This window comes from Chionomys nivalis, chromosome 22 (genome assembly GCF_950005125.1).
Source record: "Chionomys nivalis chromosome 22, mChiNiv1.1, whole genome shotgun sequence".
NCBI lineage: Eukaryota > Metazoa > Chordata > Mammalia > Rodentia > Cricetidae > Chionomys > Chionomys nivalis.
The window spans coordinates 15,011,148-15,029,460 of NC_080107.1; the positions used below are offsets into that span (position 1 = coordinate 15,011,148).

The window sequence follows — 18,313 nt, forward strand, 5'->3', positions numbered from 1 at the left end:
CTGAAGAACCTAAGATTTAGAGATGTGAAACAGCTTATGTTCTTTAATGCAGGACATTAAGTGAAGGCATTAAATCCGATCACACCTGTCGGTCTCAATCATAGCTTCAATGAATAGACAAAAAACCAGCTACTTTTCACTAGAACTGGCACATCTCAGTTTGGCTTTGAGCACTGGCCTGTCAGAAACAAGTATCATAAATAGAGGGTTTGAATAGAGGGCATATTTTTAGATGAGAAAACTGATCTCTGTCCATAGCCAGAGAAACAACTTGTAGGATACCAAGGAGCCCTGTCAGATTATAGGAGTCACAGGAAAGTGCATAAGAGCCTAGGGCTTTCGTTTTGATGAATCAACAACTTCCATAGCCCAGCAGGCACTCAAGCCTAGATGGGATGCCAAGTGACAGGCAACCTGACCCCACATAAGCCCTTTGCCTGGGAAGCTTCTGGTTCTACATGAGAGAGGGATGGGATTCAGTGACATTTTCAACTACAGCAGGATTCCTGGGGTATGGTCCAGTGCTGACATAAATAACCCCGGGAGCCTAGGACTGTATAAACCACAGTAGTCCTGACAGATAGCTTCATATCCTGCTTACTCTGAATATCCAGGGTCCTGGCATCTTTACCTAAAACTCTTGAAAGGCTGTGAGAAATCCATCTATCTCAGGCACTGATGTGGAAGTGCTGGAGTCTGAACTCGTGCAGAGTTCTATGAGTTCCTGTCAAACCCTGGAGAAGTTGTATTACCATAACAACTTTTCTCTGGCTTCATACTTTCTTGGTCATTTCAGAATTGCTCAATGGGAAGGGAAATGATTGTATCCATCTATGTATTCCATGTTAAGATCGGGAGAAAGTAGGAGATCAGTTTTGCAATATAAGAGAGTAAAGAAACAGAAATGTGAGTTTAGGCCACAATAGTTCTTTTAAACCCATCTACCAAGATTTTGAAAGTGACCTCCTTAAATAGATTGTATTGCAATTAAAATATAAGTTTAATTATTATCAAGAACCTTATTATTTAAAAAGTATAAGCAATTCAAAATCAAACATAAATTAATTATTTTAGTTTTAGTATTTATGTCAAAAACTGGGTATTCAAAGAAGCATCGGATCTCAGCTTGCTTCTTACCTACAGTGTGAATTAAAATACGGCTATACCCATCCCTTTCCTTTGACATCTACTTTGGGAGCCAACACATACACAAGTGCAAAGAGCTGCTGAGTTTTCATAACCTTGCGAATATTACTACTCCTGCTTTATTGTTATTAGTATGACACACTGTAGCTGTTTGTCAAACCAAGTCAGATAGATCTCCCCAAAGGAGGATAACAATGGTGCTAAGGTTACCTGGAACTAACTATTCATGTAGAGGAAGAACTACCTGAGTGAGACTGCAGGATTTATAGGTTTGGTTCCTATCTGGAGTGATAGCTACCTAAAGAATCATTCCAGTGGTCTCACTTTGTTTAGTGCCCTGCTCTGAATGCCCCAACTCATCTGTATTACTTTTAATACCTCATAACTGAGATTTGGCCTTTGAAATAAAAGTGGGAATGTAATGGGTACGCCAATAATTATGAATTAATTTAAATTCTCAATACTTAATCCTAGGTAAATATATTACACAGTGGCCAACTTAAGATGTAAGGCCTCATCAATGAAAAATAATAGTTTTGGGGTACTAGGACTAAAGGGAAACAGCATAATTTGGGAAGATGGACAAACAGTGATTGTAATCCCAGATTTTATAAAAACCTAAGCTAAAGTTCCTGAAGCTTCTATTTCATACACCAGACAGGGAAATAAGTCTTTTTTTTTTTTTTTTTTTTTTTTACAGATTTATGGTGTGTGCTAATAAGATAAAGAGAATAAAGCTGTCCTGGAGAACCTGGCATTTGATTTGTTGCTCTGTACACATCACGTCATTCTCTCTATGAGGGCTGTCTGCAGACTGCTGCTGTTCCATGGGCATGGTGTGCCCCTTGAGCTGCCAATGCCAGCTGGCAGCTAACACAATGGTAAACAGTTGGTCACTGTTAGCTGTGCGAGCTCATGGGACTTGGTTTGGCCTGAATCTGTGAATTCTAGATTTTTCACCTACAAAGTTGGTGTCAACTGTGTAGAAAGAGAGTCATGAGTAACCTTATCGGGCTAAGTGATTAAGCATTTGATGGCACTGACATACAAGACCTTTATTCTACTTTGTCTCTATTTACAAACCTTTTTGAGCCTATAAATGTTCTTCTTCATTGTAATATTTTCTTTATCATAATATTTGAGATCCATTGACGTTTAAGGGACGAAACAATCTCTTGTATGAAAATAGAACATTAAATATAATTAAGAGAGCATTGACCTCATGGATCTAGGAATTTAAATTCATAATTGTATAATCATTTGCACATAATTTTCACTAAAGTTTTGGACTACAATTTGGGCAGAAATAAAATCAATTATTATATTCCTTTATGTAGAAAATTTCCATATCTATTATTGAACAGAATTATTTAATTTACCCATGTCCATTTTAGTTAGGTACTCAATAACCTCCAGAAACAAGAGAGTATAGTCCATGGGCAGTTAATCAGACCCACCAGCAGCTAATTCTTCACTACCCATGAATTAGGGGAGAAGTCCTTTCAGCTTCCAGTGAGAGCTGACTTGCAGGCAGGGCTTGGTATTTCCACCTCATTTCTGATCACTATCAGAAGTGATTCTGGTTCATAGAACAGTGGTCAAAAACAGTAACCAAACATGAAAATGATTGAAATACACTTTCTTTTCACTAAATCCTTGATAGGGAGGCTTTCAACAAGAAAGAGTTTCTCATCATAAAGAGTTGTTCTTTTCTTTTTTTTTAAGGTCAAAGGATATTTTTCTTCATAGCATTTCATATTTTGCCCCTTTGCAGGGACAACAAGGAACAGTGAGCAGTAGTAAATACATCACCTCATACGAGTATACTAGGGCAATGTTGTTATTCCTAACAGCTAGATAATGGGTGAGGGGAGGTAGAATAATTGTAGCAGAAGTCAATAAATCACAAAATGTTAAGGCTAGAGGAAGATGAGTCAGTGGCTAAACAGTTAACATCTTTATAGGGCCATTGTTAATAATTAGAATTTCTTTTGCATTGCAAATCGGCTGTGTCCCCATTTTTAGTGTTTTTTTAGCACCATGGAACTGTAGTTCATACCATGATACTAACCTGTTTTATAACATATTATCCAATTAAGAAAAAAAGATCTAAATCTCCCTAAGTAAAACCATTGTTTACTAAATAGCAAGTATTTAATGAGGCATTTTCTCATCTTAGAAACTATCTGATAGCTTCCAGTTTTTTTCTAGGATTTTATACATTTTGATGTTTACTGCTTCCCTTGTAATTTAGACTACTGTGTAGTGATGTTCTTAAACAATCCAGCAGGGGGTGGTCACTAGGAAGACTAGCAGACCAACAGAAAGTGATGTGTTGAGCTGATACTGTGGGTTATGGAAGTTACTTAAGTCACTTCTACACACCCATTCCAAATCTATGCAGTATCTAAAATGTATTTTAATGACTACGGAGAAACTTAAATGTCATCTGCAATTTCAGGGCTGTTAATGAATTTGGCACAGTCAGCCTTGTCTCTAAATAATTTGTAAATGTTGAGTAGCTATTTTTAAATCCTACCTTTGGGAACCTCTCTCTTTCTGTCTCACTCAATGTCTCCCCCTCTCATACACATACTTCATGGCTAATTTGGGGATTATAATTATAAAAGAATGTCCTCATATTTCAGTAAGCTGAAGGGCACAGAATACAGAATCCAACCAATTCTTTTGAACATCACTTTATTATGGGTTGGCTCTAAAATTGGTGGTCTTTCTGAATCTCAGAGTTTCCCATAATCATAATTGGTTTAGTAAAGAGCCTGCATTGATAATCTCTCTCATTTCGATGTTGATTAAGCCTCTCCTAATGGATTCATTGCATACAGAGAAAAGCAAAAGAAATTACACTGCAAGAGAATTTCAATGAATGATACACAAGACGGAGGAGGGCAGCATATCAGCCCACATTATTAAAATTTGGAATTAATTCTCAACCTTCCTGAGGAGAATAGCTATAGGTTAAGTGGTAATGATGACAATAATAACACATTTATGCAGTGCCTCTTGGCTTCCACATAAATTATCTCCCCGGTTCTTCCCCAACACCCTGTGTGATAGACAGCTATTCCCATTCCTCACTGTAGGAAACTGGAGCTCGGGGAGGGGTCAAGAGAATAGTTCAGGTTCATTCAACCATCAAAAGGTACACCTGCACTTCATCAGGCCAGAGTTCGATTCACGTTATTTATTTATGTTTTATTCTTTGGCTCTTCTGTAAGAAATATCTTAATGCGTAGTCCTCTTAGTGTTTTTCAAAAGTAAAGGAGAAGTATGTACAGACAGCATGCATATCACCTCACGCAAAGTTCTGCAGAGTTGCTTACGTTAGCAGAGAAGCTGCGGGCGTCACCCCTGGAGACAGCTGCCTGGTATCTTGCCATCCGCTCCTTCAGAGAGAGCGCCTCGAGGAGCTCTGACTCGCCCTCACTCCCAGCAGTACTGGCTTCTCCGGGCTTCGTAAGGTTGAAGGTCACTGAAAACAAATGTAGCATTTTCAGACAGGCGTCAACTTGAGAAGAAAACAGCATCAAGTTATGACCAGCGAGGGCTTCTAAGGTACTTGGTCTGCAAAGCAACGCAACATTTTCAGGGTTTCTCCAAGCTTCCGGGGAAAGCTAGAAAATGCCCATACAGGAGAATATTCTCATAGAGCTATTATTGCCCATCCCTCCTTTCTGAAGTTAGGATGATGATAAATGATGATTTATTAATAGAGACATAATCTAAATAATTAACATTCTCCAAGCATTGTATGCCAAATTTATGTTAAATATTGTATAAACATCTCATTGGCGTCTCTAACAACTTTGTGGGTAGATCCTTTTCCTAAGGTTTCCGTGGGCGGAAAAAGAAGTAAATAGTAGTTAAAGTAACAACAACACAAAACCTCCCCAGCATCACATACTTCCTAAGGTGCAGGTTTGAGTACAGTTGGAATAAATATTCAGCAAGTGAAAAATTGTTCTTCGTATCATTTCTTATGCCTCAATACTGAAGAAGGTATATGTAGCCAAAATCTACAGAAGACTGTAGATTCTGACTTTTATTTGCAAAGGGAGATGCCACATAAGAAAGAGCAAATAATATCATTAGAAGCAGCTGTCACCCATGTCAAAGAGTTTGGTATTTTTTCCATTAAATCATCTACCAGGCACAGAAGAGTTTAGCTGCACACCTGGTACCAGACCAAAAGACTGACTGCAAGTCTACAGATGATAGTAACTGGAAGCAAGAGGATCTTAGGGACTCTGAGCCAATCTAAGCACATCCTTAGCCATAAGACAGCATGCACCGCAGTATTACCTTTCAGTGAAAGGGGCATGAGGACTCTGTGGTTTACTATTCACTCTAAGATGGTGTGTGTGTGTATATATGTTTGTGTGTGTGCGTGCGTGCATGCATGTGAATGTGCATGTGTGTGTCTGAATGCGTGAGTGTGTTTTACCCCTTAAGTATGTACTCCAATACTTCTTACTCTAAGGACTTATAGCTTCTGGAACAAAGAGGGTACAACTCTTTGATTATTTTATCATATTTGTATTTGCTGTATATAGGACAAGAGAACAAGCTAGATGTGTCTCGTGAAGAAGACAAAATTCCAAACATTTAGACATACCCTCTTCGGAAGCCTCATAAGTATTAGCATCACAAATGACCGTCTTAGAAGTTTTCTGTCTATGTGCCTTAGAGGTAATTCATTGTGCAGATAAGTTAAGTTCTATCCACAAAAGGAGGTTGGGTCCCTTGTTGTTTCCTATGCTAAGGGCATTACTATGTTTAGAATCCATCACACTCTAAGTACGCAGTTTCTTTCATTGCTTATACAAATGCAATTGCCAATTCATTAAAACATTAATTCTTTGTGTAGCATGATGAACCACGTAAAAAGAAATAACGTACAGAGAATTACTTTGAAAGAAAATTAAATATTAAAAAATACAATCTGTCACAAAGACAAGTTTCAGATACCAAATGCAAAATGCCTTTCTTTAAGTGTTCAATTTGTCTTTAAAAAAAGGTGTGTATGATCATTTTTGAGATATAACTCATTCTATAATACATAAAATCCAAGCTATTATGTCTATTCTTGTTTATTACCTCCCAAAACATCATACAACTAGAGGTTATACACATACTTTTCTTCTACAACTTTAAAAAAAATCAATCAATTTACAATTTTTCCCACACGACAGAAATTCATTATACTTTTCTGAGTTTCTCTTTTTACAGGGAGTTAATGTTTGAGGCAGTTTTCAAAGAACACTGGTGCTATATGTATGTTCTGAGAATTCTTGACCAACTATTCACGTCTGCGCAATCAATCAAAGAAGATTGTGGCTATACCAGTCTGTGTTTCTCAGAGGATATACAATAATGAATCTCACTGGCTAAACACTAACTATAACAAGGGGCAGGCAATGAGATTTTTATAACCTGCATTCTCCTCCTTTCACAAGTATGTTCTCAAAGAAAGAGTACTTAACAATATTCACCGACTCCCATCAATAAGAATAAGAAAAGGGTCATTCGCACATTTAGTATGAACTATCCTAGTATGAACTACCCATTTAGAAAGTTTCCAATTTAGAAATGGTTTATACAAGTTACATATTAACAGAAAAAATTAAAAGTGATGGGCATGCCTCATCAATTATCTGAAAATATTAAATGTTGTAAATTTAGCCCGAATATCTTTATACAGTAGCAATGTGAAATAAAGGCCAGCATACTGATACATAAATCCAGTGTCAGTGTGCTACTACTAAATGCTGCCAGGACCGTAAAAATGTCTGCACATAAAATGCCCAATGTGGCTGGGTTCATAGGGACAAGTGATTTGTCACTATCTCATTTATTAAGCCAGATCTTCTGTCAGCGTGTTTTCTAAATGTAAATATTTCTCATTGCTTTTGAAATATGAGAGGCACATTTTCAGACTGTAGCTCTGGAAAAAGTCTTATTGAAAGGATGACTGGATAATTAAAAAAATAGATTCTATGGGTTGAAATACAAACATTAGACATTAGACACTTTAAAACTTATTTATTTACATACAACTTAAATGAATGTGAATCACGCTTTTTTCCCTTTTGCCTACTAAACATGGACTATGTGAAACTTCATAATGTATTGAAATGTCACAATGACACCCATTATTGTATACAATCAATATCAGCCAAGCCAAATTCTCAGCAAAGATCAAGGTGAAATCAAAAGACAAGATTAGAGATAAACAGCTGACACATTAAGGTACTACAGGAGGCCACAGATTGAAAGCTAGTGATATACAAGCAACAACATGGAGGCAGATGGCAGACACAGAGAACAGAGAAAATCGAAGTCGTACACATCACATTGTAAGATATAATAGAAAAATATATTGTTGAAAATGAAATTTCAATGTAAATGAAAATAGTTACCATAACTCAGATGTTACTTCAATCAAATACCATATCATACCGACTTATTGGTAAAAATTTATGAACATTTCAATTTTAAGATACAATCAGAAATTATTTAGACATATGAAGAGGTTCTATGATGAAAGAACAATATTCAAACACTATTTGATATCCCTTTTATACACTTAACATTGTGAGGAAGTATATAACCAGATACTGGTTAATCAAAATGTAGTTAGGTAACCCAGAGTCTATGTGAGTCTAAAATGATAACCATAAAGAAAAGAGTAAAAGTATCCATATTAACCATAAAACAATAGCAACCAATCAAAAACTAGAAAAGACTCTTAGGTAGTTCTTCCATGTGAAGATAGATTGATAAGACCAATTGTATTAGGCATTGATTGAAAACAGATTAAACTTTATATTGAAAGACAGGGATTAATAATAGACTCAGAAGAAATGGGCAATAAATCTAGTCATTTAGAAAGAAAATGTTGAACAAAATATATTAAATATCAATAAAGAAAAGTTTTCTAAGCTATATTCTTGACAGGCAAAATCCCCAGGGAAACAAATTATAATGAATAAGATAGAGGACCATTCTATGTGGATCTCCATGTGCTCAATATCACTGTACAGAAACACAAGATAACATCAACAATAAGAAAATAAAAGAGATATTTAGGAATGGGTTCCTATTATTATCCCTTTTCATTTCATCAGAGTAACTTACAAGTAAATGTTTTTAACAATGTAATTATTAAGGCTTACTTTAGTACATCTACAAAGAACATAGGGTGTCTCATTATCCTCCAGTGTTTGTTCACCTTCTTAGATAAAAACAAACATTTACAGTGCCAAATGGTAGTGTGCTTATTCAAGCTGAGGTGAGAGCTTGCAGGAAGCATATATGTGATGTGCAGGGGCGGGGCTTTTTGGTTAAAGCATCTGAAACACCTGCTGTGCTATGTATGTGCGCACGAGCATGAGAGAGAGAGGGAAAGAGAAAGAGAGGCAGAAAGGATGAAACAACAGCAATGCCAAAAAAATGTGCTGGAAAAATTAGATGGTGACATTGCAAACACTACATGTGCTAAATGAAGAACAGTCTGGGGTGAAGTGTTAAATATTTTTTAAAGTGATAAAAGTCTTTAGAAGACCATGGGTAGTGTCTAAAATGATTTCAGTAGAATGGTCTGGTGTATAAATTATCTCAATATCACTTATATAAAGTCATTCAGGAAGAAAACTGGAAATGGAAGCACAAAAGTTCAAGGCCAAAATATTTTAGGCTAAGTTTTTAGGAGAAAAGAAAACTAGAGATGGAGAATAAGGAGTGGGTTTAAGCATTCAACTTCAATACAGAGCACCAACAAGTCAACCAACAAGTCAATGAACTATGGAGAAAGAATTAGAGATGATTTGCCAGTGAACAACAAGAGTGGACCTGTGTGAAGTCAGACAATCTTATGTAATACTCTTGGTCATGCCATGATGGAAGGATTGTCTTACTTATTTTTTTGTTTGTTTGTTTTTCAGGCAAAAAGAGCAGAGATACGGAGGCTTATAAAACTTATTCCTTGTCACATGACTGGTGAGCTGTAGAGTGGGAGGAGCACCTGGGCCCTCTGTGTCTAGTTCCCTGGCTTCATCACAATTCTCAGTTCTCTGTCACGAAGGACATGGGTCCAGAAACGAGCCAACTATAAGCATCCCTAGTTAGTACTTGAAGGAAAATTCAAAAAGATTTTTTTGATAGTTAATCGTTGTTGTGAATTTGACCTATCTGGACTCAAGAAAAACCCAAATAGTTGCACCCGTGTTGAGGGATTTTTCTTGATTGGATCATGTGAGGTAGGATGACCCACCTTAACGTTGTGTTGTGCACTCTGGTGGTAGCCCATAAAAAGACACAAAGGAAGAATTTGCTTTTCTGCCTACTTGCCTTCAGTCTCGCTGCCATGTTCATTTGTGCTGTTGCTAAGGTGTTCCTTCTCTGCTATTAGAGCCTACCTTTTTGGGATTCTAACATAAACTCAAGGCCAAGTGAGACATCCAGACTCGAAAATTTTCCGATTGTTTGCCTTTCACAAAGGAGACAGCCCTTAATGGATTATAGTATAGTGTAAGTCATTCCACTTTGAACACATAACTTTATTCTATCGGTTCTGCTCCTCTAGAGAGCACTGACTGATACAAGGTCCTTCTGATGTGGACTGATTCACATCACAGACACAATAAAACATTGAACAGACTCCCAGATGGCTACTACAGTCATAATTATGACTCAAAAGAGGCTGCAAGGTTCAAAAGCAAGTTGAACTGTTTAAAAAGAAAGTGATTTGGCACTCAGGAGGCAGAGGCAGGTGGATCTCTCTGAGTTCGAGACCAGCCTGGTCTACAGAGCTAGTTCCAGGACAGGCTCCAAAGCCACAGAGAAACCCTGTCTTGAAAAACCAAAAAAGAAAGAAAGTGATTTGAACTATTTTTCCATGAAATTTCTCTGGCATCAACTTAAAAGTTCCAAGAAACAAACAATAATGTGATGATGGATTCCATGGATGTCTGTGAGGTCAAGGGAGTCTTAGCTACCACAATCAGCAAGGCAACTCCTGCCAGGTGGTGGTGGCACACGCCTTTAATCCCAGCACTCACAGAGGCAGAAGCAGGTGGATCTCTGTTAGTTTGAGGCCAGTCTGGTCTACAGAGCTAATTCCAAGACAGCCCGACATACAGAGAGAAACCCCATCTCAAAATACCAAACAAACAAACGAAAGAAAGAAAGGAAGAAAGTCAACTCCCATTTCAGTGATACAGCAGTTTCCTGATATTTTATTCTGGATGTATTATAAAGAAGTCAACTTTTTAGTACTTGGGAAATTGATTTAGAATTGAGTGGAGAAAGTGCTGAGCTAAATTCTATCAAATCTAAATAGATGACCTATAACCAAGTTTGGATTTGTGTGCAGAATACGATACCATTAGCCACAACATAGCATTCCATTAGCAGGAATGCAGTTTTCTATAATTTTAATATTTGCATATCTCTCAGCTAATAAGAAAATTCATCTCTGTAAGCATTCATCGTACTCCTGTCATGTCAAATATGTAATCAATTTAAAATTTCATATTCTTACCCTTATTTGAATATTACAAAACCAGGAAATAGATAATAAAATGTAAAAGCAAGTGTCTAGCCCAGGCTTGAATAAATCCCAGCTCTTAACCACAATGAGGGAAAGCAGAGGAGTAAAATGAGCACCAACGGATGCCGCAGCAGCACGAAAACTACATTCCAGTATGGGGACAGGCAGTTTCTTCAGCTCATCACCCTGTTATCTTACCTCCACCCAATACATCATGATTTTGCATATGTGCTTGCAACTGTCCCTAATTCCAACCCTTCATGCATTTGTATCGAACTTTATTCATTCACAATTTTTATTTATTTATTTATTTATTTATTTTAATATTTATTTATTTATTTATTTATTTTAATTATTTATTCTCTTCAACGAAAGGCAGAGATTTGGCTCTTGCCTCCTTATCAGGTCTTCTCCAAGTAGTCTTGCTTACTAGATACCATAAGACAGCCTATAACTGAAGTTACCCAAGACAGGAAGAAGAGAAGACTCAGCCTAAGTTAAACAAAATATGAGTTGTCCTAAAGATATTCCAGACCCTAGAGCTTATGATACATTAACTTATATGAAAATGTGGTGTGTGTGGGTCCTTTCGTCTATGTGTTAATTTTATTGGTTAATGAATAAAGAAAACTGGCTTGGCCTATAGCATGGGAGGAGGAAGGCAGAGTCAGGGAGCCATCATGGAGCTGCCTGAGATAGATGTGCTAAAACTTTGCTGGTAGGCCACAACCTTGTGATGATATATAGATTAATAGCAATGGGTTGAATTAAGATGTCAGAGTTAGCTAATAAGAAGCTAGAGCTAATGGTCCAAGCAGTGATTTAATTAATACAGTTTCTCTGTGATATTTCAGGTCTAAGCTAGCTGGGCAGCCAGGACAAACAAGCAGTCACCACCTGTAATGAACGAGGTAATTTTTGCAGATACTGTGCATCTTGATATGGGAGAATTTCCCTGGATTCTCCTTATGGGCAAATTGCTATCCCAAAGAACTTCATATGTGAAAGAGAGATACAGGAGAATAGCAGAGTAAGGATAGAAGGGAAGAAGGGGAGTAGTGAGAGAGAGGAGGGAGGAATGGAGGAAGGGAAGTAAAGAGGGAGGGAAGGAGAGATTCTACGTACTGCTGGCTTTGAGGTAAAAGCAATGTAGGCAAGATCTGGCTTCTGAAAGCTAGAAAAAGCAGGAAACAGATCATGGAGATCCTTGGAGGAGCTTAGCCTAGAGAGCATCTTGATTTCTGTATAGTAAATCTCCTTTGGGACACTGGATTCCTGTAACTGTGGTAAAGCAACTTTTCCTGATGTGCATGGTCATTTGTGACTAAAGCATTGGGAAATTGCACTGACTTATGTCAACTTGACAGAGCCTAGATTGATTTAGGAAGAGAGAACTTCGATTAAGAAAACACCCCATGATATTAGCCTGTGGGAAATCCTATAATATTTTCTTAATTAGTAAATGATATGAGAGGCCCCAGTCTACTACAGATGATATCACCCCTGGATATGTGGTCCTGGGGTTATAAGAAAGCAGACTGAGAAGGCCTTGGGAAGCAACCTAAAAAGTAGTGTTCCTCCATGGCCTCTGCATCAGCTCCTGCCTCCAGATTAATGCCCTGATTTCCCTGGATGGTGGACTATGAACTGTGAGATGAAACCAAATCTTTTTCTCCCCAAGTTGCTTTTGGTCAAGGTGATTATCACAGCAATATAAACCTTAACTATAACAGAAACCAACCAACATAATCATTATACACACATAGATTGCTGTCCAAGTAAGAACACACACACACACGCACAGACACACACACACTAGACATAAAGGGAGAGAGAGAGAGAGAGAGAGAGAGAGAGAGAGAGAGAGAGAGAGAAAGCACATTTGGGTCAAATGTCCATTTAATTTGTATTCTAATGATAACTTGCTTTATAGATTTTCCATATGCTCTTTCAAGATCCTATCACACTGTGGGAATGACTTCTGGTAGAAGAGCAAATATGAATGAACGGAATTTAAGAGGAAATTTGATAATCATTAGAAAGAAAATATCGCCAGCTTGGGTATATTTGAGAATTTAATCACACTGCTATTACACATTTTTAATTAATTGCTTAACTTAGAGAATTGGCCTGCTTAAGAAAATCGATAATTGAACAAAATGATTTAAGTTTCAATGAAACGGTCAAGTAAGTCAAACCAATAAATGCTTGTAGATGGTTTCTATTTTTCAGCATAAGCTTCCTGTTGGCCGTTTTTCTTCTCTAGAGCTATCCGACCTCTTACCCATAATAAGCTGTCAGTCAATGAGTGCTATTATGTGCTCATCACTTTCCTCGCATTGTACATTGATTCTCGTGTTTGGTAGGGATTTTATTCCTGTTTTTCCTGATGAAGTAATGAACAAAAGATAAAATCGAGGTCTGGGGAATCATAGCAGCGGTAAAGTGTCTGTCGTGCAAACACGAGTGCCCAAGTTTAAATCATTCAAACACACATAAAATACTGTAAGGGCCAAAGGTTGTGGAGAACCTTGAAGCGGTGATTTCCGGGATTGACAAGGCCATTGCACACATGAAACAAGAGTGAATGTGGTTGAATGCAAAAGACCTGTACAAGATCCAAGCAGCCAAAATTCTAGCAAGAATAAAGAAGGGCCCCATGAAGCTCCACCCACAACCTTGGAGGTATAAGTAGTTAATGGCTTTCTAAGGGAGAGATGGAATGTGACCCTTTTATGTTGCTCATATTCCAGTGAATGGTCCTAAACATACCCATGCTTATACTGACAGTGCTAATGGACTCAGTGGCTTTACTATCTGGAAGACAGTTGAGCAGAAGAAATGGAGAAACGTTCTAGTATGAGTTTGAGGGAAGGGAGTGGGAGATGGATTTGAACACAACTGTACATGTGTAAAATTCTCAAGAATAAGTCAAAGTATTTTTGAAAAGCTGGGTATATGCATCTGTAATCTTAACATTGAAAGGGCAGACAGGTGGATCCCTACAGCTGGCTGGCCAATAGGCTAAGCAAATTAGTCAGCTCTGTGTTCCTTGAAATACAATTCCCCAAATAAAACAAACAACAATAAACCACCTGATGTTGACCTCTGCTGCTCACATGCATGTAGACTATCATACATATATGCACACACATGAACATGCACTCACACACACACATACACATGTGCGTACAATAATAGAATCCCATGCACAGTGGCTGCTGAACTTACTTGAGTTTCTGCATATACACTTGTTTCTTTCTGCAATGTTCTTATGTAAAGATGGTTTTACTAAAATATGATGTTTACATTTCCAACTAAAATTTTTAATTAAGGATATGAATCCTTCCTCCTTCCCAAGTATCTACATATTTATCCTTTCTAGATATTGATTTCAGTCTAATCTAAGGCCGATGAAAGAGAAAACAGTACATTGGGTTTCTACCGCTCTAAGTGGCTCCTTTTTCATTCTTATAAGCTTGCATTTAGAAGTGAAAATCACAGTAGAATGTTCAACTACATTGCTTTGGTTGTTACAGAGATAACACTAATGAAAAGTTAGGTATAGAACTAAGAGAATAGGGAAAGAAATGGACTTCACTGAAAGAGGAAGAAAATGTAGAGCAGGGATCATGACTTTCATTTTCTAGTGATCTATTCTGCTCCCCAGATGAAGGGTAGGATGGTGCTCCTCTTTTCCCTTGGTTTAAATCTGCCCTTCCCCATCACTGAGGGGAACTGATACCCTGTCCTTGCAGGACACTCAACTGTTTGTCAGTCAGTGCCATGGAGACAAATTATCATCATTATATTCAGTCATATTTTTCTTGGAAAGAAAATACTAAGGAAATTCTTAAGAAATATGGTATCTTAAGAAGCGCTTGTCTGACCTTATTTCTAAAGCTAGAAATAAAGCTAACTGTGCCATTCTATTGCTGGTTTCTGAATCAAACAAAAAAATCCTAAATGGCCAGTCATGCCAAGGTGTCATGCTCAGTCATCATTATATGAGTTACCATTAGGAATTTGGGATACATACTGCGCATCTTTACCAACACCCCAAACCAAACTTATCTGCATATAAAGAGGTTAAAATGAATACAGTCCAATATGATGAAGGAATTAAAATATCACAACTAGTTTAACGACAACACAATTTCCCTTCCATTTTTCCCCACTTAGATAACAGGTCTTAAAATTTAGAAATTATACTTCTAACTCAGACATGAAGTAACACATTAAATTCCAGGTTAGAAAAGTTGAGTCAGAAAGATCTTGATCCTGAAACCTGGGATATGTGCTGGATTTTGCTTCTCTAAAACATTTATTTGATTCCTTTTGGAGTTCTTCCCATTTCTCTCCTGTAGCATTGGCATGTAACACACTCTAGGAAAAAGTTGTATGAATCTGACTCACTCAGTCTTTGCTGGACCTCCTACTTTGGAAAGACAGAGTTCAAGGAGACTAATAATCTGCTTTGGACTTGTAATTTACGATTTTCATTCTTCCTCTTGCAATTAATGTTTGATTTTAAATCAATTGTTAAATGTCTTAAAACCTCCTGTTTCTTACCTATATAATGGGACCTAGACAGTTGCCTATGGAGACTTTATGTAATCTTATAAAATTAAAGCATTTCACGTAGTACCTTTCTTAGAGTAAAATAAATGATTTTTATGTTTTCCAACCACCAAGTATTATTATATATCCTGGAAGAAGGCCTGATTCATAGATTCATAGATGGTGTATGGGTACGTAGATCTACTGTGAGAAATAAGGAAAGTTATAACCAGCAAAATTAGCATGTGGCAAAGGTAGGCCATGGTTCTGATTTATCTAAACCTCATGTTTCCATTACCTTAAGGAACATTATTCTTTACATCATGATGCCCAAGTCAAGGAGGACACAAGACATGTAATATTGGGTAATTTGGAGTTAGCAAAGCAACTCCATAGCATAATAGCAAGGAATCATACTACGTATATGACTATACTGCTGAAGACAAGAATATGAAAATAGAAAAATTATTTCATAAAATGTATATGATTTCAAAAGTCAGTTTTGTTGGTGTATTACTACTAGACAATGAGCCAAGGTTGCACCACCAAGAGTCATATGAAAACAGACGGTGCACAGAGCTATCCTAAGATATTACACTTCAAGGATGGCCCATGCTTTTCTCCACATGACTTCTCATGTTCCCTCCTGCTCCACATGGTTTACAACCTATAAAAAAAAATCACTCCAATAACTCTACAGAGTTGTTTGTGTGCTTTAATTTCCAAAGGCCCATGATCAAGAGTAAGTAAACTCTTCCAGTCCCTGTTGCCCTCTGGCTATTCACTAAAGAGACATAGAAGACACTGCCATTCTTCTATATGATTCCTCATATTGTTTGTGTTGCTACCTAAATAATCACGCACTTCAAAATGTTACTTTGTAAAAAAAAAAGGTAAAAAAGATGTTGCTGTATTTGATTAGTTTGGGTACAGACTGTTTCTATTTATGGATTTCTTCAACTTAAATAGATTTTTATCTTGTTCTTCCTAAGGTCTTTGTTCTAGAACAATCTTAGTATTCATATCATTCTACATTTTCCACTTCTTACTGAGTTTCTGCCTTTAAATGTAAACTTCTTCCCTACTTTGTTTTTGAAATATTACACATACTGCTGCTTCATTCGGACCCTCCTACATTTTTCTGAGTCTCATCTCCCTAATCCTCTGTCTTGGGTGTTCCTGTGTCTGTCTTCTGAGAAGGATTTTCTTTTCTTTCTATTTCTCTAGACCAGAAATTGAGTATTAAGAAACAGGAGGCCAATATGCACATTTCAGCCTAAAGAGATCATGGGAAAATGTACTTATGCTTAAAAGAAAATATCATGTCTCATAAATAGATTAAAATATATACCACTAGAGTCTTTAACATTTTGGGCATAGACATATCATTTGTAGATGGATGAACCACACACAAAAAATGTGTCTTTTCCTAAAACAATCATGCATTTGGGTTTGAGCAAGTTCTATAGATCATTTGATCTGTTTTTGTGTGTGTCTGTGTGTGTCAAGAGTGCTATCAGCATTTGTACTGATTACAGTTTTGTGACCAACGCCCAAGTAGAGCATCGCTTATTAAGAAGCACTGTTTACTCTGCTTGTACTTTCAGAGTATCAGTCTATCATGTTGGGAAAGACTCGGTAGAACTAAATAGCTCCTATCAATGTCAGGAAGCAGAGAAAATGGCAAGACACAGTCCTCAGTGATATTTCCAGTGACCTATTTCCCCTAAGGAGGCTCTACCCCCCACTTTTCGTCCATTCTGAAAATAAAACTCCATCAAGGGATTGATCCATCTGCTAGATCAGACCCTTTGTGATCTATGTGTCTCAGGAAGCTTTGTGATAGAATTCAGAATCGTTTTTACAAAACTGAGTGTTTCTAGTCTAATCAAATTGACACGACTAACCAACAATGTGTTCAAAGACCAAACACCAAGCATTTGGAATATACTAGAGGAGACCTTAATGATTTGCAGCTTTGGCAAATATCTTCCTGGCAAGCTTAGATTAAAGTCATCAGAATGTATGCAGAAATTAGCAAACTAGTTATTTACTGTCTAGTGGAGCAATTTCTATGCTAAGAGCATACTGACTCAGCAAAACCCTCCTCCGTTTTCAGGAATTCCCCAATTCTTTACTCTCCCTTAATTTTCACCATTCTCTTAACACTAAAAACTGGAATTTATTCTGTTGAACCATAATGAAAGTCCAGCTCACCAAATTATAAATCTCATTAACTTAGCCATGCTATGGTGACTGTTCTTCAACTAATAACACATTTCCTTTAAAAGTAAAATGTACTTGAACAAATCCAATTTTGTCTTAGAGAAATCCAGCCCCTTAATTTGAGCTAACTTGTTAGTGATTGGAAGTTTTAACTTAAAATATTTTCTCTGTCAAGTCCACAAACTGCAGTGAGCTTTGATAATTTTTTCTTTTTAAATAAATGACTGGTAGACTTAATAAAAGCAGGAAGCCCATACTGATTGTGTTTAATTTCTCTGTTGAACACTATTTAGTAAAGGTAGAAATCAAGTAAAGAAGCAACACAAGCCTGTGTGCTCACACGCACACATATACACACACTTAACTAATGCGCCATTGCCAGTTAAACCTATTTATTTCTGGAAATCATTTCACTTTTTAAAAGTACTAATGTGTTGAGGAAAATTCCACACAAAGCCTTGAAAGCATCCGAAACAATATGACTATTATATTAGCTCCTATTGGATAGGATGTTAGAACTACAATGGCAAGCAGAAATATAAAGAATCCCTTGTGAGATATTACTTTTCTTAAAAGGTATAGGTTGTAATAATAAAATAATTGGCAATTGGCATCCTGTTCTGCTGTGTGCATTGTCAATATTGCATTCTGATTATTGTCCCCATCTGGGGAAAGAGACGATGATGTGTACAGTAAAAACAATATATTTAAAAAAATAAAGCTAAGGTGCTTATAAATTAAAGCTGTAATAATTCATTTTATTTTTAATTAAACATTTTATACAGTATATTTTGATCACATTTTCTCCTC

At 36.9% G+C, this 18,313-nt stretch overlaps 1 protein-coding gene across 3 annotated transcripts in view; it reads right to left on the bottom strand.

Annotated features, from left to right (window-relative positions):
* The window catches only part of Xirp2 (xin actin binding repeat containing 2), a 64,606-nt gene that overhangs the window by 35,938 nt on the left and 10,355 nt on the right, over positions 1-18,313 (bottom strand). For all 3 annotated transcript variants that reach the window (XM_057755226.1, XM_057755224.1, XM_057755225.1), the window contains exon 2: positions 4,491-4,639. In XM_057755226.1, the coding sequence (XP_057611209.1) occupies positions 4,491-4,547 (57 nt within the window). In that variant the 5' untranslated portion in view covers positions 4,548-4,639. The remainder of the gene's footprint in view (positions 1-4,490; positions 4,640-18,313) is intronic.